The sequence below is a fragment of the Bombina bombina genome, chromosome 5 (assembly GCF_027579735.1).
Source record: "Bombina bombina isolate aBomBom1 chromosome 5, aBomBom1.pri, whole genome shotgun sequence".
Classification (NCBI taxonomy): Eukaryota; Metazoa; Chordata; class Amphibia; order Anura; family Bombinatoridae; genus Bombina; species Bombina bombina.
The window spans coordinates 458,115,218-458,135,401 of NC_069503.1; the positions used below are offsets into that span (position 1 = coordinate 458,115,218).

At 38.4% G+C, this 20,184-nt stretch overlaps 1 protein-coding gene across 1 annotated transcript in view; it reads right to left on the minus strand.

The window, feature by feature from the left end:
• TNS3 (tensin 3) overlaps positions 1-20,184 on the minus strand; it is a 588,043-nt gene that overhangs the window by 99,867 nt on the left and 467,992 nt on the right. The window contains exon 19 of the mRNA XM_053714333.1: positions 3,378-3,541. Coding sequence (XP_053570308.1) covers positions 3,378-3,541 — 164 coding nt within the window. The remainder of the gene's footprint in view (positions 1-3,377; positions 3,542-20,184) is intronic.

Below are 20,184 nucleotides of genomic sequence, written 5' to 3' on the forward strand. Positions count from 1 at the left end.
TATCCTTTGTTGAAAAGCAAATATAAAAACTCTCAGGAGCAGCAATGCACTACTGGGAGTTAGCTGCTGATTTGTAGCTGCAAACATATGCCTGGTCATTGGCTCACACAATGTGTTTAGCTAGTTCCTAGTAGTGTACTGCTGCCCCTCCAACAAAGGACACCAAGAGAATGAAGCAGCTCACACAATGTGTTAGCTAGTTCCCAGTAGTGCACTGCTGCCTCGCCAACAAAAGATACCAAGAGAATGAAGCAAATGTGATAATAGAATTAGAAAGTTGTTTAAAAGTGTTTGCTTATAAAGCTAAGGCTGAAAGCATTTCTCACAATGTAAGCAAGGGTAAATAATTCATCAAACACGATAGTAAACACTTTGAGACTGTAATTTAAATTTCTTAATTATGAATGAACAATTTTGCCAATTTTTCTGAAATTTAAGTATAAAATAATGGATTTTCTAGTCCTGAAAACTGAAACAACACATAGCAGGCTTCACAAGCCTAACTTTGCCACATATATAAATTGATATATAGATATAGATATGAAACAATAGAATGTAGAGAAGCGCACAAGAAAGGCACCCCTAGTGAAGCCTGTTTGTACTAATATGTTGAGCAAAACAAAGTAAATAGAACCACTCACGTGATTTGACCTCAATCAATATGAGGTATAGATAAGACACCGGTATAAGTTGGTACAGACGATCTCTCCTTCTGTTTTCCCTTATTCCCAGTTGTCCCCTGTAGTCCCTCCGGAACTGTATTTCCACAGTATGGTTTCTGTGAAAGTGAAAGCCAAGTCCACTCACAGTATGGGGATGATTAGGGTTATATAACAATAAGTATAAGCCTTAAACCGTACAGTGATGTTCAAAGCTAACAAGTTTATTAATACATGTACATAACCACATAAAAATACATATAGTGTTAAAAAGCCACGGCAATGGCTGTAGAGGAAATGCAGCACGAACGGATGGGATCAGTATCAGTACTTGTATACTTCAAAATCCCTCCGTTATTGAGCTGCTTGTCTATAGCAAAATACTAGGCCCACTCTACACCAGGTACCTCTAGGTAACGATCACACAATTCTGTGTGATACAATATACCCAGTGTTCCTGTATCAAGCGAGTATCGGGCCGTACGTGTGGCGGGGGGCGGAGCCTTACGCGTTTCGAAACACTATTGGTTTCTTCGTCAGACAAAGAAATCAATAGTGTTTCGAAACCGTTCGTGCTGCATTTCCTCTACAGCCATTGCAGTGGCTTTTTAACACTATATGTATTTTTATGTGGTTATGTACATGTATTAATAAACTTGTTAGCTTTGAACATCACTGTACGGTTTAAGGCTTATACTTATTGTTATATAACCCTAATCATCCCCATACTGTGAGTGGACTTGGCTTTCACTTTCACAGAAACCATACTGTGGAAATACAGTTCCGGAGGGACTACAAGGGACAACTGGGAATAAGGGAAAACAGAAGGAGAGATCGTCTGTACCAACTTATACCGGTGTCTTATCTATACCTCATATTGATTGAGGTCAAATCACGTGAGTGGTTCTATTTACTTTGTTTTGCTCAACATATTAGTACAAACAGGCTTCACTAGGGGTGCCTTTCTTGTGCGCTTCTCTACATTCTATTGTTTCAGAAACTTACTGGGAGGATCCACTTGCTCAAGAGGGCTCTCTCTTTACCAGAAGAAGCTGCAGAGATCACGCAGGCACTGGGGAACCAATACAACAGTAGTCTTCAATTGACTGTATTGTATGCAACCCATTGACTTATAATATACTTGGTGCTGGATTAAGGTTGTATCTGAAATGAGTTTTGAATTGGACTTGCCCCGATCATTTGACATATAAATTGTATTACTACAGATATATTGTAGATACTGTATAACAAGCTGTATACACTTATATAAGAGTAATACTAATTGAGGTTTATTTACAGTTAGATACTACTTCTATCATCCAGCATAAAACCCTGAGCGCAGACATTCCTCTCTTTTTTCTATAGAGATATATATATACATATATATATATATATATATATATATATATATATATATATGTATATGTATGTATATATATATATATATATATATATATATATATATATATATATATATATATATATATATATATATATGTATACATGCATACATATATACACACAACATTTAAAATTAGGGGGAGGTAAAAGATGAGTTTAAAATCCTCCACTACGTACAAAATATAGAGAAAATAACTCATTGTGTAGTTCATTAACAAATTTAGACAGGCCAGAAGGCTTGTTTTTACCACAGAAAACCTATGGAATACATTGTTTCCAATGCAGCAAAGGATTCTGGGTAAGATATGAAAATTAGGTTCACAATGACACACCTTTTTACTTCAAGTCTGATATTCAGCAGTTTCCCTTAAAGCCAAAGTATCTCTGTTCACACAGCTTATAAGCTTAGCTAGGGATAGTGCAGTGATTCATAACCATCCCAGCACAGACTGTTTCGCAGTTATTGCTACTCATCAGCTAGTAGAAGGTTTGAATCACTGCTGGGTGAAGTTGAATCCGGGCAAAATACAACAACATTTAAAATTAGGGGGAGGTAAAAGGTGAGTCATTGTGACCCTAATTTGCATATCTTACCCAGAATCCTTTGGAAAACAATTTATTCCAGAGGTTTTCTGTGGGAAAAACAAGCCTTCTGGGCTGTCTAGATTTGTTAATGAACTACACAATGAGTTATCTCTCTCTCTCTCTCTCTCTCTCTCTCTCTCTCTCTCTCTCTCTCTCTCTCTCTCTCTCTCTCTCTCTCTCTCTCTCTCTCTCTCTCTCTCTCTCTATATATATATATATATATATATCTTTACTAAGAATTCATTAATTTATACTTCAGAAGGAAATATGAAGAGACTCAACAGGACTTCTGGTCCTGACCAACCACCAAAATATATGTTTGAAGTAAAATTATTTCTATATGTGCACATTAATGTTAATGGGACAAAGTTTTATTTAATGATTCAAATAGAGAATACAATTATAAACAACTTTCTAATTGACTTCCATTATCTAATTTGCTTCATTCTTTTGGTATACTTTCTTAAAGAAGCAGCAATGAATTACTGGGAGCCAGTCAACTCACTGGGTGAGCCAATAATATGAGTCATATGTGCAGCCACCAATCAGCAGCTCCTGAGATGAGGTATAATTTTCAACAATGGATACGAAATCAAATTTGACAATAGACATAAATTAGAAAGTTGTTTAAAATCACATGCTCTATCTGAATAATGCAAGAAAAAAAATAGTTTAATGTTCCTTTAAAATGTGTCAATGGCAAATCGACCTATGGTTACTGTATATATATACCTCAGTTAATTGTCCAACCATAAATGATCTAGAAATTGACTCCTGTTCTGGAGATTTCTTCCAGCCATGCTTGGGATACTGCTGCGGACTTGAAGCATCATTGTCATACTGTCCAAAACTTAATTTTCTTATTCTTGCCAAAGAAACTTTTTCTGTGTTTGACACTGTCATAAAAAAAAAAAAGATTGTTTTGTTAAGGCAGTATAATAAAGACATTTAATTGAACACAAGCAAAAATGACCAATGGGAATTGAATAAATATATATCAGGAAAGTTGAGGAAATATATATATTTTATTTTAACAAAAACATTAAAATGTGAAGAATTTATTACATTTAAAGCAAGACTAACACAAGCAAAATCATATTATTTGATCAGGATGAATAGCATTAGAGATTATGTAAATGCACCTGCACAGATTGGACAATAATGAAAATATGTTTGTATGATGAAAAAGAGGAAAGAAAAGTAATTACAAAATCAATCTATTAAAAGAATTAAAACATATACAGTCATCTCAAAACATGTTTACAAATAACTATACATTCTACCAGATTTCTTTTTTTTTTTAATTAAATTTAAAGGGACAGTCAAGTCCAAAAAAAACTTTAATGTCTCAAATAGGGCATGTAATTTTAAACAACTTTCCAATTTACTTTTATCACCAATTTTGCTTTGTTCTTTTGGTATTCTTAGTTGAAAGCTAGACCTAGGAAGGCTCATATGATAATTTCTAAGCCCTTGAAGGCCGCCTCTAATCACAAGCTTTTGTATTTGCTTTTCACAGCAGGGGAGAGCTAGTTCAGGTAAACCCTATAGATAACATTGTGAGCACGCCCGTGGATTGTGGCAGACACTGCACTAATTGGCTAAACTGAAAGTCAAAAGATAATAAATAAAATGTCATGTGATCAGGGGGCTGTCAGAAGATGTTTAGATACAAGTTAATCACAGAGGTAAAAAGTGTATTATAACTGTGTTGGTTATGCAAAATTGGGGAGTGGGTAATAAAGGGATTATCTATCTCTTAAAACAACAAAAATTCTGGTGTTGACTGTCCCTTTAATAAGGGACAGTAAAGTCAAAATGAAACTTTCATGATTAAGACAGAGCATGTCATTTTAAACAACTTTCCATTTTACTTTTATAATAAAATTTGCTTTGTTCTCTTGTTATCCATTGTTGAAGCACAAACATATGTAGGCTAATAGGAGCTTACACGCGTATTTAGCATGTTATGGCAGCATTATCTGCAACATTGTATAACACTGCTGTCAGATGGCTATAGATATTTGCACGCTCCTGAGCTCACCTATGATTACTCTTTATCAAAGGATACCAAGAGAACTAAGCAAAATTGATAATATAAATAAATAGGAAAATGTTTAAAATGTCATACTCTACCCAATCTTTTTAAATTTCATTTTGACTTTATTGTCCCTTTAAAGGGACACTAAACCCAAAAAAATTATTTCATGATTCAGGTAGAGAATACAATTTTAAACAACATTCTAATTTCCTTCTATTATCTAAATTGTTTCATTCTTTATTATTATTATTATTATTATCATCATCAGGTATTTGTAGAGCGCCAACAGATTCCGCAGATATCCTTTGCTGAAGAAATAGCAATGCACATTGGTGAGCCAATCACATGAGGCATTTATGTACAGCCACCAATCAGCAGCTACTGAGCCTATCTAGATATGCTTTTCCGCAAAGAATAGCAAGAGAATAAAGCAAATTAGATAATAGAAGTAAATTAGAAAATTGCTTAAAATTGAATGCTCTTTCTAAATCATGAAAGAAAGAATTTGGGTTTCATGTTCCTTTAAGTTTCTTATAAAATGTAACCTTCAAACAGTGCTTTTAATGTCATAAGTATACAACTATCAACATACAGATATTAATTTGGCTATCTCACTGTTTAGCTTTAAACAGAGTGTCATATTTGAAAGAGCAAAATGAATAGGGAGATAGATAAAAATAGACATACTGTACATAAATCTGCATATGTATGATCTTAATATAAAGGTTATAAGGCTCATTTAAGAAGGTTAAGGAATTGGCTGGGCCAGATAAATGAAATCATCAATAAGAGTGCTATTAAATAAGGCCCAAGTAGGATTTACATATTGTATCTTAATTCTTTTTACACATTTTCCCCACTTTAAAATATCTATTAACAAATAAACTTTATTATTTTGCAACCAGTTATTTAAGCATTTACTTCAGTTGAGGTCTGTCAAGCATAAGGCAGCAGGTTGCAAGCAGAGGCATCCCCATGATATAAATGCATAGGCAGTGATGACTATATAGCAGGAGAATGCACATGCACACAACCTACCATCGTATGCTTGACAAGTCGAGTCATCAGCAAATTTTATGACAAATGGGTTTTTTTCAGATGTACTACTGTGCATTTCAAAGCTGATTTTCATATCCCTTTAAAAATTAATTGATCATCATTCTTCCATTTTGTAAAGGGACATGGAAAAACAAAATGCGCTAATTCACTAGGACATGTTATGTTATTTTTCTACTAGTGTTCTTAGGGTTTCAACACATAGCTTAAGTCTCATTTGGAAGGCTCAGCACAAGACACGGCCAGTAATTGACAGCTACATGTGTATGTTGCTCCTAAATGGCTCAAAAGTCAATGTGCTCATGCTCCCAAGAAGGACTTTAGCTGTGTGTTTAACCCCTTTTGGGGGATGAAAACCATAGCAAGCAAGGGAGAGTAATGCACAATTATCATGCTCTAATCTGAGCATTTTTTCATGTTACTATACCCCTTTAAATCTAATAACATTGTTCAGTCATAGTAGTTCATCATCAACATTTATTGCATTAAATCATTTTAACCATTACTTTGAAAATAATGTGATATACAACAAATTGAAACAGAATATATCACTATTTAATCACTGCTCAAGTATAACACAAATAAAACAACTGTAACAGAAGATTTATAGCAGGGATGGATGATTAGCGACCAATGGGTCACACGAAGAGCAATGCACTTGCGTTTGCGGCCCTTGGGAAAAATCAAAACTAATATTGATTGCCATAGTTTTTTTCATCTGTGGCTCCGGGAAAAGTGGAACTAAAAATGTGTGCTTTGGGGACCTTAGGTGGGTGGAGAAACAAGGTGACCACAACTCAAAAAAGCCCCCAGAATGAGAAATCAGCAGACGCACATAACGACCTTTCCATGATAAATGATACCAGCCATGCTCATTAGCATAAACTTGCATAACTAATTACAAACAGATTTTTAAACCATCATTTGTTTTTAATAGAGTCCCTCACAACCAGAAGAAGATTCACAATAACAGGAGCTTGGTTGCAATTTGTATTCTTTATTTTGTGCTTTGACAAGAACCTTGAAGATACTGCTGGGCTAGATAGAGGGAAACCTGCGACCTAAATCTGCCCCTGTAACACTACACATTTGTTAGGAAATATATTATTTGTGTGGTAAATAGCCATAAATTACACAGCCATTATAGCTTCTAAAATATTACTGATCTAAAGTACTGGCTGGAGCCTAAGGTTAAAGTGGCAATAAAGTTGTACATATTAAAAATATATATATTTAAATAAACCTATACAAATGCATACAGAATATGTGAATTTTAATTATATCATTTAATTTTAAGTACATTTTTACCATTCTAATTCAGTTTTAGATCTGTTAAGGGGCAGCCTTGTAGGTCTATTCTGCAGCGAGCACTACAACATATGAGAAGGCTGCCACCTGCTACTTTCCCTGCCTTAAATGGGACAAGAAACCCCATCATTTTATTTTGTAAGATTTGGATAGAACATACATTTTTAAACAACTTTCCATTTTACTTCCATCATCAAATTTGCTTCATTGTCTTGTTATCCTTTGCTGAAGGAACAGAATTGCACTACTGGCAGCCGGCTGAACACATCTAGTTAGACAATCACAAGAGACAAATGTGTGCAGGCGCCAATCAGCAACCAGCTCCCACTAGTGTAGGATATGTGCGTACTCCTTTTCAACAAAGGATACCAAGAGAACGAAGCACATTTGAAAATAGAAGTGAATTTAAAAGTGCCTTAAAATTACATACTCTATCTCAGGACTTGACAAACTCAGGAGCCACTGGCTCCTAGAATTTCACCCCTGGCTCCTAACTTTTTGGGTTATCCTCCATATATCTATATACAATGGCTACTAAAAACATGCCTGGCTCCTAAATATTCTTACTGGCTCCTAATTTTTAAACAGATTTGTCAAGCACTGCAGTATCTGAATCATGCAAGTTTATTTTTGACTTTCCTATCCCTACAAAGCTTGTTCTTGAGCTCAGTGTGAAAAGCGGCTAGTGATGCTTATAGCATAGTCATACAATGTTTACTGGTTTGTGGCAGTGAGTAGCACTGAGAAGCAGGAATTATTTGTAATCCCCTTGAAATGAGTTTAGCAAAATAGAAGGATTAATAATAGCGCTTTCACAAATGTGTTACAATACACAACATGCATAACTATTTTACATGCCGGCTGAACCTACATACAGAGGAAACCTGCATAAAGGGACCAGAAATCTTCATAAATATCACAACTACAATTCTTTTTAACCATATCAGCAGGAATCAAGGAAGGGGGGAGGACAGGAAGAAGCCATGAGAGATGGGAACATCCCCTGGGTTTCAAATGAGAAAAAGGAAAACAAAGTATGGGAAAGTTATTCACAGACACCTTTGGCCTTTAATATAAAAATACACACACAATCTTTACAGTGACTAATGGGAATGGTACCTACAATTAAAGGGACATTGTACACTAGATTTTTGTTTGCATAAATGTTTTGTAGATGATCCATGTTTTTAGCCCATTTGGGAGTGTTTTTGTAACAATGTATAGTTTTGCTGATTTTTTTTTTTATAACATTGTGCTGATTTTTATACTCCTAACCAAGCCCCAACGTTTTAGATGTAGACCGAAGTCTACAGATTCCTGCTTGCTCCTGTTTGTATAATCTGTATTTTCATATGCAGGGAAGGGCCTGCTGTCCCACACAAAAATCTGCTGGTCCCAATTTCCGCCTGGGATCAGCAGTTCTGTGAGGCTCCCTAGCGGTACTTTAATTATATGTTCAACCCCTTTGTGGGAGATACACACATAGTTGCAAGGTCGTTAGTGATACAATGGCATGCTCTAATTCACTATAATGAACCTTTACTTTTGACTTTAACCCCTTAGAGACCACAGCACTTTTCTATTTAATTACCGTTTGGGACCAGGGCTATTTTTTACTTATTTGTGGTGTTTGTGTTTAGCTGTAATTTTCCTCTTACTCATTTACTGTACCCACACATATTATATACTGTTTTTCTCGCCATTAAATGGACTTTCTAAAGATACCATTTTTTTCATCATATCTTATAATTTAATATAAAAAAAACTTATAAAAGGGTTAATTTTAGCTTTAGTGTAGTAGACAATCCCAAGTATTGATCTAGGCCCATTTTGTTATATTTCATGCCACCATTTCACCGCCAAATGCGAGCAAATAAAAAAAAACTTTACATTTTTCACAATTTTAGGTTTCTCACTGAAATTATTTACAAACAGCTTGTGCAATTATGGCACAAATTGTTGTAAAAGCTTCTCTGGGATCCCCTTTGTTCAGAAATAGCAGACATATATGGCTTTGGCGTTGCTTTTTGCTAATTAGAAGGCCGCTAAATGCTGCTGCGCACCACACATGAATTTTGCCCAGCAGTGAAGGAGTTAATTAGGTAGCTTGTAAGGAGCGTGCAGGGTTAATTTTAGCTTCAGCCTCCCACCTGACACATCCCACCCCCTGATACCTCCCAAACAGCTCTCTTCCCTCCCCCACCCCACTATTGTCCCCGCCATCTTAAGTACTGGCAGACAGTCTGCCAGTACTAAATAAAAGGAGTTTTTTTAATTTTATTTTTAAAAATATTTATTCAGCTGTGATGGGCCTCTGCCTTAGTCCCCAACCTCCCTGAACCCCGCCCACCAGCTCTCTAACCCTGACCGCTACCTAATTGCCGCCATCTTGGGTACTGGCAGCTGTATGCCGGTACCCAGTTTGCCCCTCAAAAAAACAGAATTTATGTTTACCTGATAAATTACTTTCTCCAACGGTGTGTCCGGTCCACGGCGTCATCCTTACTTGTGGGATATTCTCTTCCCCAACAGGAAATGGCAAAGAGCCCAGCAAAGCTGGTCACATGATCCCTCCTAGGCTCCGCCTACCCCAGTCATTCGACCGACGTTAAGGAGGAATATTTGCATAGGAGAAACCATATGGTACCGTGGTGACTGTAGTTAAAGAAAATAAATTATCAGACCTGATTAAAAAAACCAGGGCGGGCCGTGGACCGGACACACCGTTGGAGAAAGTAATTTATCAGGTAAACATAAATTCTGTTTTCTCCAACATAGGTGTGTCCGGTCCACGGCGTCATCCTTACTTGTGGGAACCAATACCAAAGCTTTAGGACACGGATGAAGGGAGGGAGCAAATCAGGTCACCTAAATGGAAGGCACCACGGCTTGCAAAACCTTTCTCCCAAAAATAGCCTCAGAAGAAGCAAAAGTATCAAACTTGTAAAATTTGGTAAAAGTGTGCAGTGAAGACCAAGTCGCTGCCCTACATATCTGATCAACAGAAGCCTCGTTCTTGAAGGCCCATGTGGAAGCCACAGCCCTAGTGGAATGAGCTGTGATTATTTCGGGAGGCTGCCGTCCGGCAGTCTCGTAAGCCAATCTGATGATGCTTTTAATCCAAAAAGAGAGAGAGGTAGAAGTTGCTTTTTGACCTCTCCTTTTACCGGAATAAACAACAAACAAGGAAGATGTTTGTCTAAAATCCTTTGTAGCATCTAAATAGAATTTTAGAGCGCGAACAACATCCAAATTGTGCAACAAACGTTCCTTCTTTGAAACTGGTTTCGGACACAGAGAAGGTACGATAATCTCCTGGTTAATGTTTTTGTTAGAAACAACTTTTGGAAGAAAACCAGGTTTAGTACGTAAAACCACCTTATCTGCATGGAACACCAGATAAGGAGGAGAACACTGCAGAGCAGATAATTCTGAAACTCTTCTAGCAGAAGAAATTGCAACTAAAAACAAAACTTTCCAAGATAATAACTTAATATCAACGGAATGCAAGGGTTCAAACGGAACCCCCTGAAGAACTGAAAGAACTAAATTGAGACTCCAAGGAGGAGTCAAAGGTTTGTAAACAGGCTTAATTCTAACCAGAGCCTGAACAAAAGCTTGAACATCTGGCACAGCGGCCAGCTTTTTGTGAAGTAACACAGACAAGGCAGAAATCTGTCCCTTCAGGGAACTTGCAGATAATCCTTTTTCCAATCCTTCTCGAAGGAAGGATAGAATCCTAGGAATCTTAACCTTGTCCCAAGGGAATCCTTTAGATTCACACCAACAGATATATTTTTTCCAAATTTTGTGGTAAATCTTTCTAGTTACAGGCTTTCTGGCCTGAACAAGAGTATCGATAACAGAATCTGAGAACCCTCGCTTCGATAAGATCAAGCGTTCAATCTCCAAGCAGTCAGCTGGAGTGAAACCAGATTCGGATGTTCGAACGGACCCTGAACAAGAAGGTCTCGTCTCAAAGGTAGCTTCCAAGGTGGAGCCGATGACATATTCACCAGATCTGCATACCAAGTCCTGCGTGGCCACGCAGGAGCTATCAAGATCACCGACGCCCTCTCCTGATTGATCCTGGCTACCAGCCTGGGGATGAGAGGAAACGGCGGGAACACATAAGCTAGTTTGAAGGTCCAAGGTGCTACTAGTGCATCCACTAGAGCCGCCTTGGGATCCCTGGATCTGGACCCGTAGCAAGGAACTTTGAAGTTCTGACGAGAGGCCATCAGATCCATGTCTGGAATGCCCCACAGCTGAGTGACTTGGGCAAAGATTTCCGGATGGAGTTCCCACTCCCCCGGATGCAATGTCTGACGACTCAGAAAATCCGCTTCCCAATTTTCCACTCCTGGGATGTGGATAGCAGACAGGTGGCAGGAGTGAGACTCCGCCCATAGAATGATTTTGGTCACTTCTTCCATCGCCAGGGAACTCCTTGTTCCCCCCTGATGGTTGATGTACGCAACAGTTGTCATGTTGTCTGATTGAAACCGTATGAACTTGGCCCTCGCTAGCTGAGGCCAAGCCTTGAGAGCATTGAATATCGCTCTCAGTTCCAGAATATTTATCGGTAGAAGAGATTCTTCCCGAGACCAAAGACCCTGAGCTTTCAGGGATCCCCAGACCGCGCCCCAGCCCATCAGACTGGCGTCGGTCGTGACAATGACCCACTCTGGTCTGCGGAATGTCATCCCTCGTGACAGGTTGTCCAGGGACAGCCACCAACGGAGTGAGTCTCTGGTCCTCTGATTTACTTGTATCTTCGGAGACAAGTCTGTATAGTCCCCATTCCACTGACTGAGCATGCACAGTTGTAATGGTCTTAGATGAATGCGTGCAAAAGGAACTATGTCCATTGCCGCTACCATCAACCCGATCACTTCCATGCACTGAGCTATGGAAGGAAGAGGAACGGAATGAAGTATCCGACAAGAGTCTAGAAGTTTTGTTTTTCTGGCCTCTGTCAGAAAAATCCTCATTTCTAAGGAGTCTATTATTGTTCCCAAGAAAGGAACCCTTGTTGACGGAGATAGAGAACTCTTTTCCACGTTCACTTTCCATCCGTGAGATCTGAGAAAGGCCAGGACAATGTCCGTGTGAGCCTTTGCTTGAGGAAGGGACGACGCTTGAATCAGAATGTCGTCCAAGTAAGGTACTACAGCAATGCCCCTTGGTCTTAGCACAGCTAGAAGGGACCCTAGTACCTTTGTGAAAATCCTTGGAGCAGTGGCTAATCCGAAAGGAAGCGCCACGAACTGGTAATGTTTGTCCAGGAATGCGAACCTCAGGAACCGATGATGTTCCTTGTGGATAGGAATATGTAGATACGCATCCTTTAAATCCACCGTGGTCATGAATTGACCTTCCTGGATGGAAGGAAGAATAGTTCGAATGGTTTCCATCTTGAACGATGGAACCTTGAGAAACTTGTTTAAGATCTTGAGATCTAAGATTGGTCTGAACGTTCCCTCTTTTTTGGGAACTATAAACAGATTGGAGTAGAACCCCATCCCTTGTTCTCTTAATGGAACAGGATGAATCACTCCCATTTTTAACAGGTCTTCTACACAATGTAAGAATGCCTGTCTTTTTATGTGGTCTGAAGACAACTGAGACCTGTGGAACCTCCCCCTTGGGGGAAGTCCCTTGAATTCCAGAAGATAACCTTGGGAGACTATTTCTAGCGCCCAAGGATCCAGAACATCTCTTGCCCAAGCCTGAGCGAAGAGAGAGAGTCTGCCCCCCACCAGATCCGGTCCCGGATCGGGGGCCAACATTTCATGCTGTCTTGGTAGCAGGTTTCTTGGCCTGCTTTCCCTTGTTCCAGCCTTGCATTGGTCTCCAAGCTGGCTTGGCTTGAGAAGTATTACCCTCTTGCTTAGAGGACGTAGCACTTTGGGCTGGTCCGTTTCTACGAAAGGGACGAAAATTAGGTTTATTTTTTGCCTTGAAAGGCCGATCCTGAGGAAGGGCGTGGCCCTTACCCCCAGTGATATATGAGATAATCTCTTTCAAGTCAGGGCCAAACAGCGTTTTCCCCTTGAAAGGAATGTTAAGTAGCTTGTTCTTGGAAGACGCATCAGCCGACCAAGATTTCAACCAAAGCGCTCTGCGCGCCACAATAGCAAACCCAGAATTCTTAGCCGCTAACCTAGCCAATTGCAAAGTGGCGTCTAGGGTGAAAGAATTAGCCAATTTGAGAGCATTGATTCTGTCCATAATCTCCTCATAAGGAGGAGAATCACTATCGACCGCCTTTATCAGCTCATCGAACCAGAAACATGCGGCTGTAGCGACAGGGACAATGCATGAAATTGGTTGTAGAAGGTAACCCTGCTGAACAAACATCTTTTTAAGCAAACCTTCTAATTTTTTATCCATAGGATCTTTGAAAGCACAACTATCCTCTATGGGTATAGTGGTGCGTTTGTTTAAAGTGGGAACCGCTCCCTCGACCTTGGGGACTGTCTGCCATAAGTCCTTTCTGGGGTCGACCATAGGAAACAATTTTTTAAATATGGGGGGAGGGACGAAAGGAATACCGGGCCTTTCCCATTCTTTATTAACAATGTCCGCCACCCGCTTGGGTATAGGAAAAGCTTCTGGGAGCCCCGGCACCTCTAGGAACTTGTCCATTTTACATAGTTTCTCTGGGATGACCAACTTGTCACAATCATCCAGAGTGGATAATACCTCCTTAAGCAGAATGCGGAGATGTTCCAACTTAAATTTAAATGCAATCACATCAGGTTCAGCTTGTTGAGAAATGTTCCCTGAATCAGTAATTTCTCCCTCAGACAAAACCTCCCTGGCCCCATCAGACTGGGTTAGGGGCCCTTCAGAAATATTATTATCAGCGTCGTCATGCTCTTCAGTATCTAAAACAGAGCAGTCGCGCTTACGCTGATAAGTGTTCATTTTGGCTAAAATGTTTTTGACAGAATTATCCATTACAGCCGTTAATTGTTGCATAGTAAGGAGTATTGGCGCGCTAGATGTACTAGGGGCCTCCTGAGTGGGCAAGACTCGTGTAGACGAAGGAGGGAATGATGCAGTACCATGCTTACTCCCCTCACTTGAGGAATCATCTTGGGCATCATTGTCATTGTCACATAAATCACATTTATTTAAATGAATAGGAATTCTGGCTTCCCCACATTCAGAACACAGTCTATCTGGTAGTTCAGACATGTTAAACAGGCATAAACTTGATAACAAAGTACAAAAAAAGTTTTAAAATAAAACCGTTACTGTCACTTTAAATTTTAAACTGAACACACTTTATTACTGCAATTGCGAAAAAACATGAAGGAATTGTTCAAAATTTACCAAATTTTCACCACAGTGTCTTAAAGCCTTAAAAGTATTGCACACCAAATTTGGAAGCTTTAACCCTTAAAATAACGGAACCGGAGCCGTTTTGAACTTTAACCCCTTTACAGTCCCTGGTATCTGCTTTGCTGAGACCCAACCAAGCCCCAAGGGGAATACGATACCAAATGACGCCTTCAGAAAGTCTTTTCTAAGTATCAGAGCTCCTCTCACATGCGACTGCATGCCATGCCTCTCAAAAACAAGTGCGCAACACCGGCGCGAAAATGAGGCTCTGCCTATGCTTTGGGAAAGCCCCTAAAGAATAAGGTGTCTAAAACAGTGCCTGCCGATATTATTATATCAAAATACCCAGATAAAATGATTCCTCAAGGCTAAATATGTGTTAATAATCAATCGATTTAGCCCAGAAAAAGTCTACAGTCTTAATAAGCCCTTTTTGAAGCCCTTATTTACGATCGTAATAAACATGGCTTACCGGATCCCATAGGGAAAATGACAGCTTCCAGCATTACATCGTCTTGTTAGAATGTGTCATACCTCAAGCAGCAAGAGACTGCTCACTGTTCCCCCAACTGAAGTTAATTGCTCTCAACAGTCCTGTGTGGAACAGCCATGGATTTTAGTGACGGTTGCTAAAATCATTTTCCTCATACAAACAGAAATCTTCATCTCTTTTCTGTTTCTGAGTAAATAGTACATACCAGCACTATTTCAAAATAACAAACTCTTGATTGAATAATAAAAACTACAGTTAAACACTAAAAAACTCTAAGCCATCTCCGTGGAGATGTTGCCTGTACAACGGCAAAGAGAATGACTGGGGTAGGCGGAGCCTAGGAGGGATCATGTGACCAGCTTTGCTGGGCTCTTTGCCATTTCCTGTTGGGGAAGAGAATATCCCACAAGTAAGGATGACGCCGTGGACCGGACACACCTATGTTGGAGAAACTGTATTTTCTTTTGACCTGTATTGTTTTTCTGTAGTGTAGCAGCCCCCCTTCAATACCCCCACCCCTCCCCCTCCCAGATCCTTTTATATTTAAATGTATTTAACTTTTTCCCCCTCTCCCTCTGATGATCTCATTGGGGTCAGTGGCTAATGCGCACGCGCCCGGCATGCACATTGCACTTACAGGAACCGGTTGCCGGGTGGCCCTCTCTGCATCGGAGGCTTGTAAAAAGGTATTGCAGGATGCCTCCATATCGAGGCATCACTGCAATACCCTGAGAGCTGCTGGAAGCGATTGCGATCGCTTCCAGCACTCTGTTAGACAACCGACGTACTAGGTACGTCTATTGTACGTCTATTGTCATTAACTGTTAGTTTTTGCATGACGTACCTGGTACGTCATTTGTCATTAAGGGGTTAAAGGGATACTAAACCAATTTTTTTTTTTCTTTCATGATTCGGATAGAGCAAGCAATTTAAAGCAACTTTCTAATTTGCACCTATTATAAATTTGTATTCGTTCTCTTGCTATCTTTATTTGAAAAAGCAGACATGTGAGGTTATGAGCCAGCCCATTTTTGGTTCAGAACCTGTGTAGCCCCTGCTGATTGGTGGCTAAATTTAGCAAACCAATCATCAAGCGTTACCCAGGTTCTGAACCAAAAATGGGCTGGTTAATAACCTTACATTCCAGTTTTTCAAATAAAGATAGCAAGAGAATGAAGAAAAATTAATAATAGGAATAAATTAGAAAGTTGCTTAAAATTGCATGCTCTATCTGAATCATGAAAGAAAAAAATTGGGTTTAGTGTCCCTTTAAGGGGAAACCAATTTTACAGTACACTGTCCAATTATAACCATGACCGATTGTACTGAAGGGCATGCCTATTGAAATGGGCTGCACCTTCAGGAAGAGCTGACATTATGTTTTCTCTTTCACTACACAAAACTTAATAGCTAATTATTGAAATGCTAAATTATTGTTGGGGGGTTCAGTAAGCACAACCAGCTATTTTAACCCTAGGAGGCTGTGGCTTCTAAAGGAAAGCAAGGGGGCTGCTTTTCCTTTGACATGTTGCTAGTAGACATCTGTTCTAGCTGTAATCAATTTATTGGCCATGCCCAGTAGAGGAGTTTTTCTGCAAAAATCATGTGACAGTAGAACTTATCTAACTGCATGCAGTGGCTTCACTGAGAATGTCTAAGTGCTCATTTAGCAAGAAAACAAGTAATTTGCTGGCAGAGGTTTTATTTTTTTAACACAATCGGTTTCTTTTTATGTTTACTTTGATTTAACATATTTGTTTATACTTAAGGAGCACTGTTTCATATTCCTGCCCATTAGTCGCTTAATGTTAGACAGAGAATCACCACTCTCTCTTTGTCAGGAAGAAAGTTAAAAATTTTAAAGGAACATTAAACACTTTTTATAAGCATATTATTGAGGCTATTCCCCCGTCTCCCTCTAGTCATGGGTGCAGCCATGTTGAAATCCAGGTAGATTTCAGTTGAGTGCTGACGTGTTTGCACATGTGCAGCAACTCTCGTTCAGATACCTGCAATAGAACCTAAGTTCTAAAATTAATTAAAGGGAGGTGCATAAAATATATTTAGTCATTTTAATCATGGGGGAAGGTCACCCATGGCCAGCGGCCTAGAACTCTATTGTGCGACAACCATTTCAATTCTCGAGCCCAGGATCCTCAGGCAGTTTTTCCAGGGACTGTGCAGAGATTGTCAAATTTACAACTATTTGTATACTCTATTAACAAAAACACAGGGAAAAAGTACATCCCCTTCTGGTTTTTATGACCCCAACCACAACTAGGATTATAAACTTGCATGGGAGTAATGACTCCAATAGGTTTAATCATGTTTATGCATTTCACCAAAATCACTGTACCTTCTTGTATACAGCTGCATTATAATAAACAAATATATATCAGGGCTCGACAAACCCAGGAGCCTAAAATTTTACCCCTGGCTCTTATCTTTATTAGTTATTCTCCATTGTCTGGCTCCTAAATACTCTTACTGGCTCCAAAATGTAATTTTAACAGATTTGTCGAACCCTGTATATATATATATATATATATATATATATATATATATAGTACACTGTTTGTTATTGCAGGAGTCTGAGGACGGGGTTTATACCCCGAAAACGTTCACTCTTTAATAAATACACCTCTTTGTATCACGACGAGTGCCTCTTTTTGATTATTCTTCTACATATGTCTGAGAGCACCCCGGCCTTAATATATATATATATATATATATATATATATACACACACACACACACACACATACATACAGGTAGCCCTCAGTTTACGCCAGGGTTAGGTTCCAGAAGGAATGGTTGTAAATCGAAACTGTTGTAAATTGAAACCCAGTTTATAATGTAAGTCAATAGGAAGTGAGGGAGTTAGGTTCCAGTCCCCTCTCAAAATTGGCATACCACCTAATACATTATTTTTAAAGCTTTGAAAAGAAGACTGTAAATGCTAAACAGCATTATAAACCTAATAAAATAATCACACAACACAGAATATATAATTAAACTAAGTTAAATGAACAAACATATTTGCTAAACAGCATTATAAACCTAATAAAATAATCACACAACACAGACTTTACTTGCATTTTTCTGCAAACAGTTCTTTCTATGCATTCCAATGTGGACTGATTTATAGACAGGAAGATCTTGTTCCTTTGCAAGCTGCTCGATAGCTCAGGTCTGGTTGAACTTATTCATTTCAGCTTGCTTGGCATTCATATCTTTGCTGCAACACAAGCAGACAGCTCCACCTACCGGCTATTTTAATTAATGCACGGCTTCTCAATGCTTTTCAATAGCAGTCACATGACTGGAAAAAAAAGGTTGTTATTCTGAATGGTGCAAATTGAACCATTGTAAACCGAGGGCCCCCTGTATGTGTGTGTGTGTATATATATATATATATATATATATATATATATCAGTGAAATAAATCACTTATTTATACAGACTTGCATAAAGATTGCTTTATTACAGGTTCTTTTCATTATGATGAACAAGTACAAAAGAAGCCTCATTTTAAAAGTATTTGCCAAGGCTCATGTATAGAAGTGGAATATGCAATTAGACAACCTGATTGTGTAACTATGGCTCTTTTAAACAGGTACCACAATAGCTGAAATAGTTGTGAAACTAGAATATATTGTAAAAATTATACTTATATAGGACAGTAAACAAAATATACTTCTGAATGTGAAAAAAAAGCCCTAGAGTTCAGAAATATGGGGAAAAAAACGGATTATCCCCTTCCCCCCCTTTTACTTTGAACCTGTGTTCCAATGCTTTAAGGATACTCTTGAGAAAAGAAAAATGTTCCATTAGGGGAATGAACAGAGATTTTCAATTACGAAAGTGAATGAGTTTAGCAGACAAAAAAAGCCAGCCTCACGTATATTCCTTTCAGTGCAGTGTGTCAGCTGCAACTGCATTTAGAGAAATGAAATAGATGCACAGATAAATCTGCTGTCAAAGATCTACATAGCTGATATTTAATTGTGTAAATCAAGCAACAAAGACAAGTAAAAAAAAACCCTGTATTTTTAGGGGGTGTGAACAAAGAGTTTATATTTTTCAAATATCAGTTTTCAGTGAATAATAAAATGACTCCCATCTAAATATGATGCCATAAAGTTAGTCTTCCAGTTATCACACAGGCTGACACATTTTTCAAAATAATTTAGGAGCCAGCCAGGCAATGAAGGAATTATTCAGAAGCTAAATAATTATTTTATATAGAGACGTATGAATAAGATTATATAGATATTTAAAGCAGAACTTGTCAAACCACATGAATCAAGAAACCTTTTTAAAAAAAAAAAAAAAAAAAAAAAAAAAAGAAGGACCCTGGTACCTAGTAAAGTGTTCTGGGCTTGATGTTTGGATGAGAAGGAGAGCATGGTTCACAGCCACACCTCTCCCTTTCCCGGTGTGCACTGCTAGCACAGCAACGCTTCACTTCCACCTGACTACTGTATCTCTAAACAGAGAGCCCTTTTTCTCTTCCACTCCTCATGTTCAATGTTAAAGGGACAGTCAACTCCAAAATGTTTATTGTTTAAAAAGATAGATCATCCCTTTTGCATAACCAGCATAGGTATATTAACATACTTTTAACCTCTGAAATTACCTTGTATCTAAGCCTTTTTTTTTACAGCAACCCACAGGCATAAGAACAATCTTATCTATATGGCCTACATGAACTAGTAGTCTCCTGTTGTGAAAAGCTAATAAAAAAGCATGTGATAAGAGGCTGTCTATAATGGCTTAGAAACAGGCAGAAATTAAGAGGTTTAAATGTTATAAAGTATATTAATTTAACAATGTTGGTAGTGCAAAGTTGGGTGATGGGCAATAAAGGCGTTATCTATCTTTTTAAACAATAACAATTTTGGTGTTGACCGTCCCTTTAATATAAAACATAATTTATGTAAGAACTTACCTGATAAATTCATTTCTTTCATATTAACAAGAGTCCATGAGCTAGTGACGTATGGGATATACATTCCTACCAGGAGGGGCAAAGTTTCCCAAACCTTAAAATGCCCATAAATACACCCCTCACCACACCCACAAATCAGTTTAACGAATAGCCAAGAAGTGGGGTGATAAGAAAAAAAGTGCGAAGCATATAAAATAAGGAATTGGAATAATTGTGCTTTATACAAAAAAATCATAACCACCACAAAAAAGGGAGGGCCTCATGGACTCTTGTTAATATGAAAGAAATGAATTTATCAGGTAAGTTCTTACATAAATTATGTTTTCTTTCATGTAAT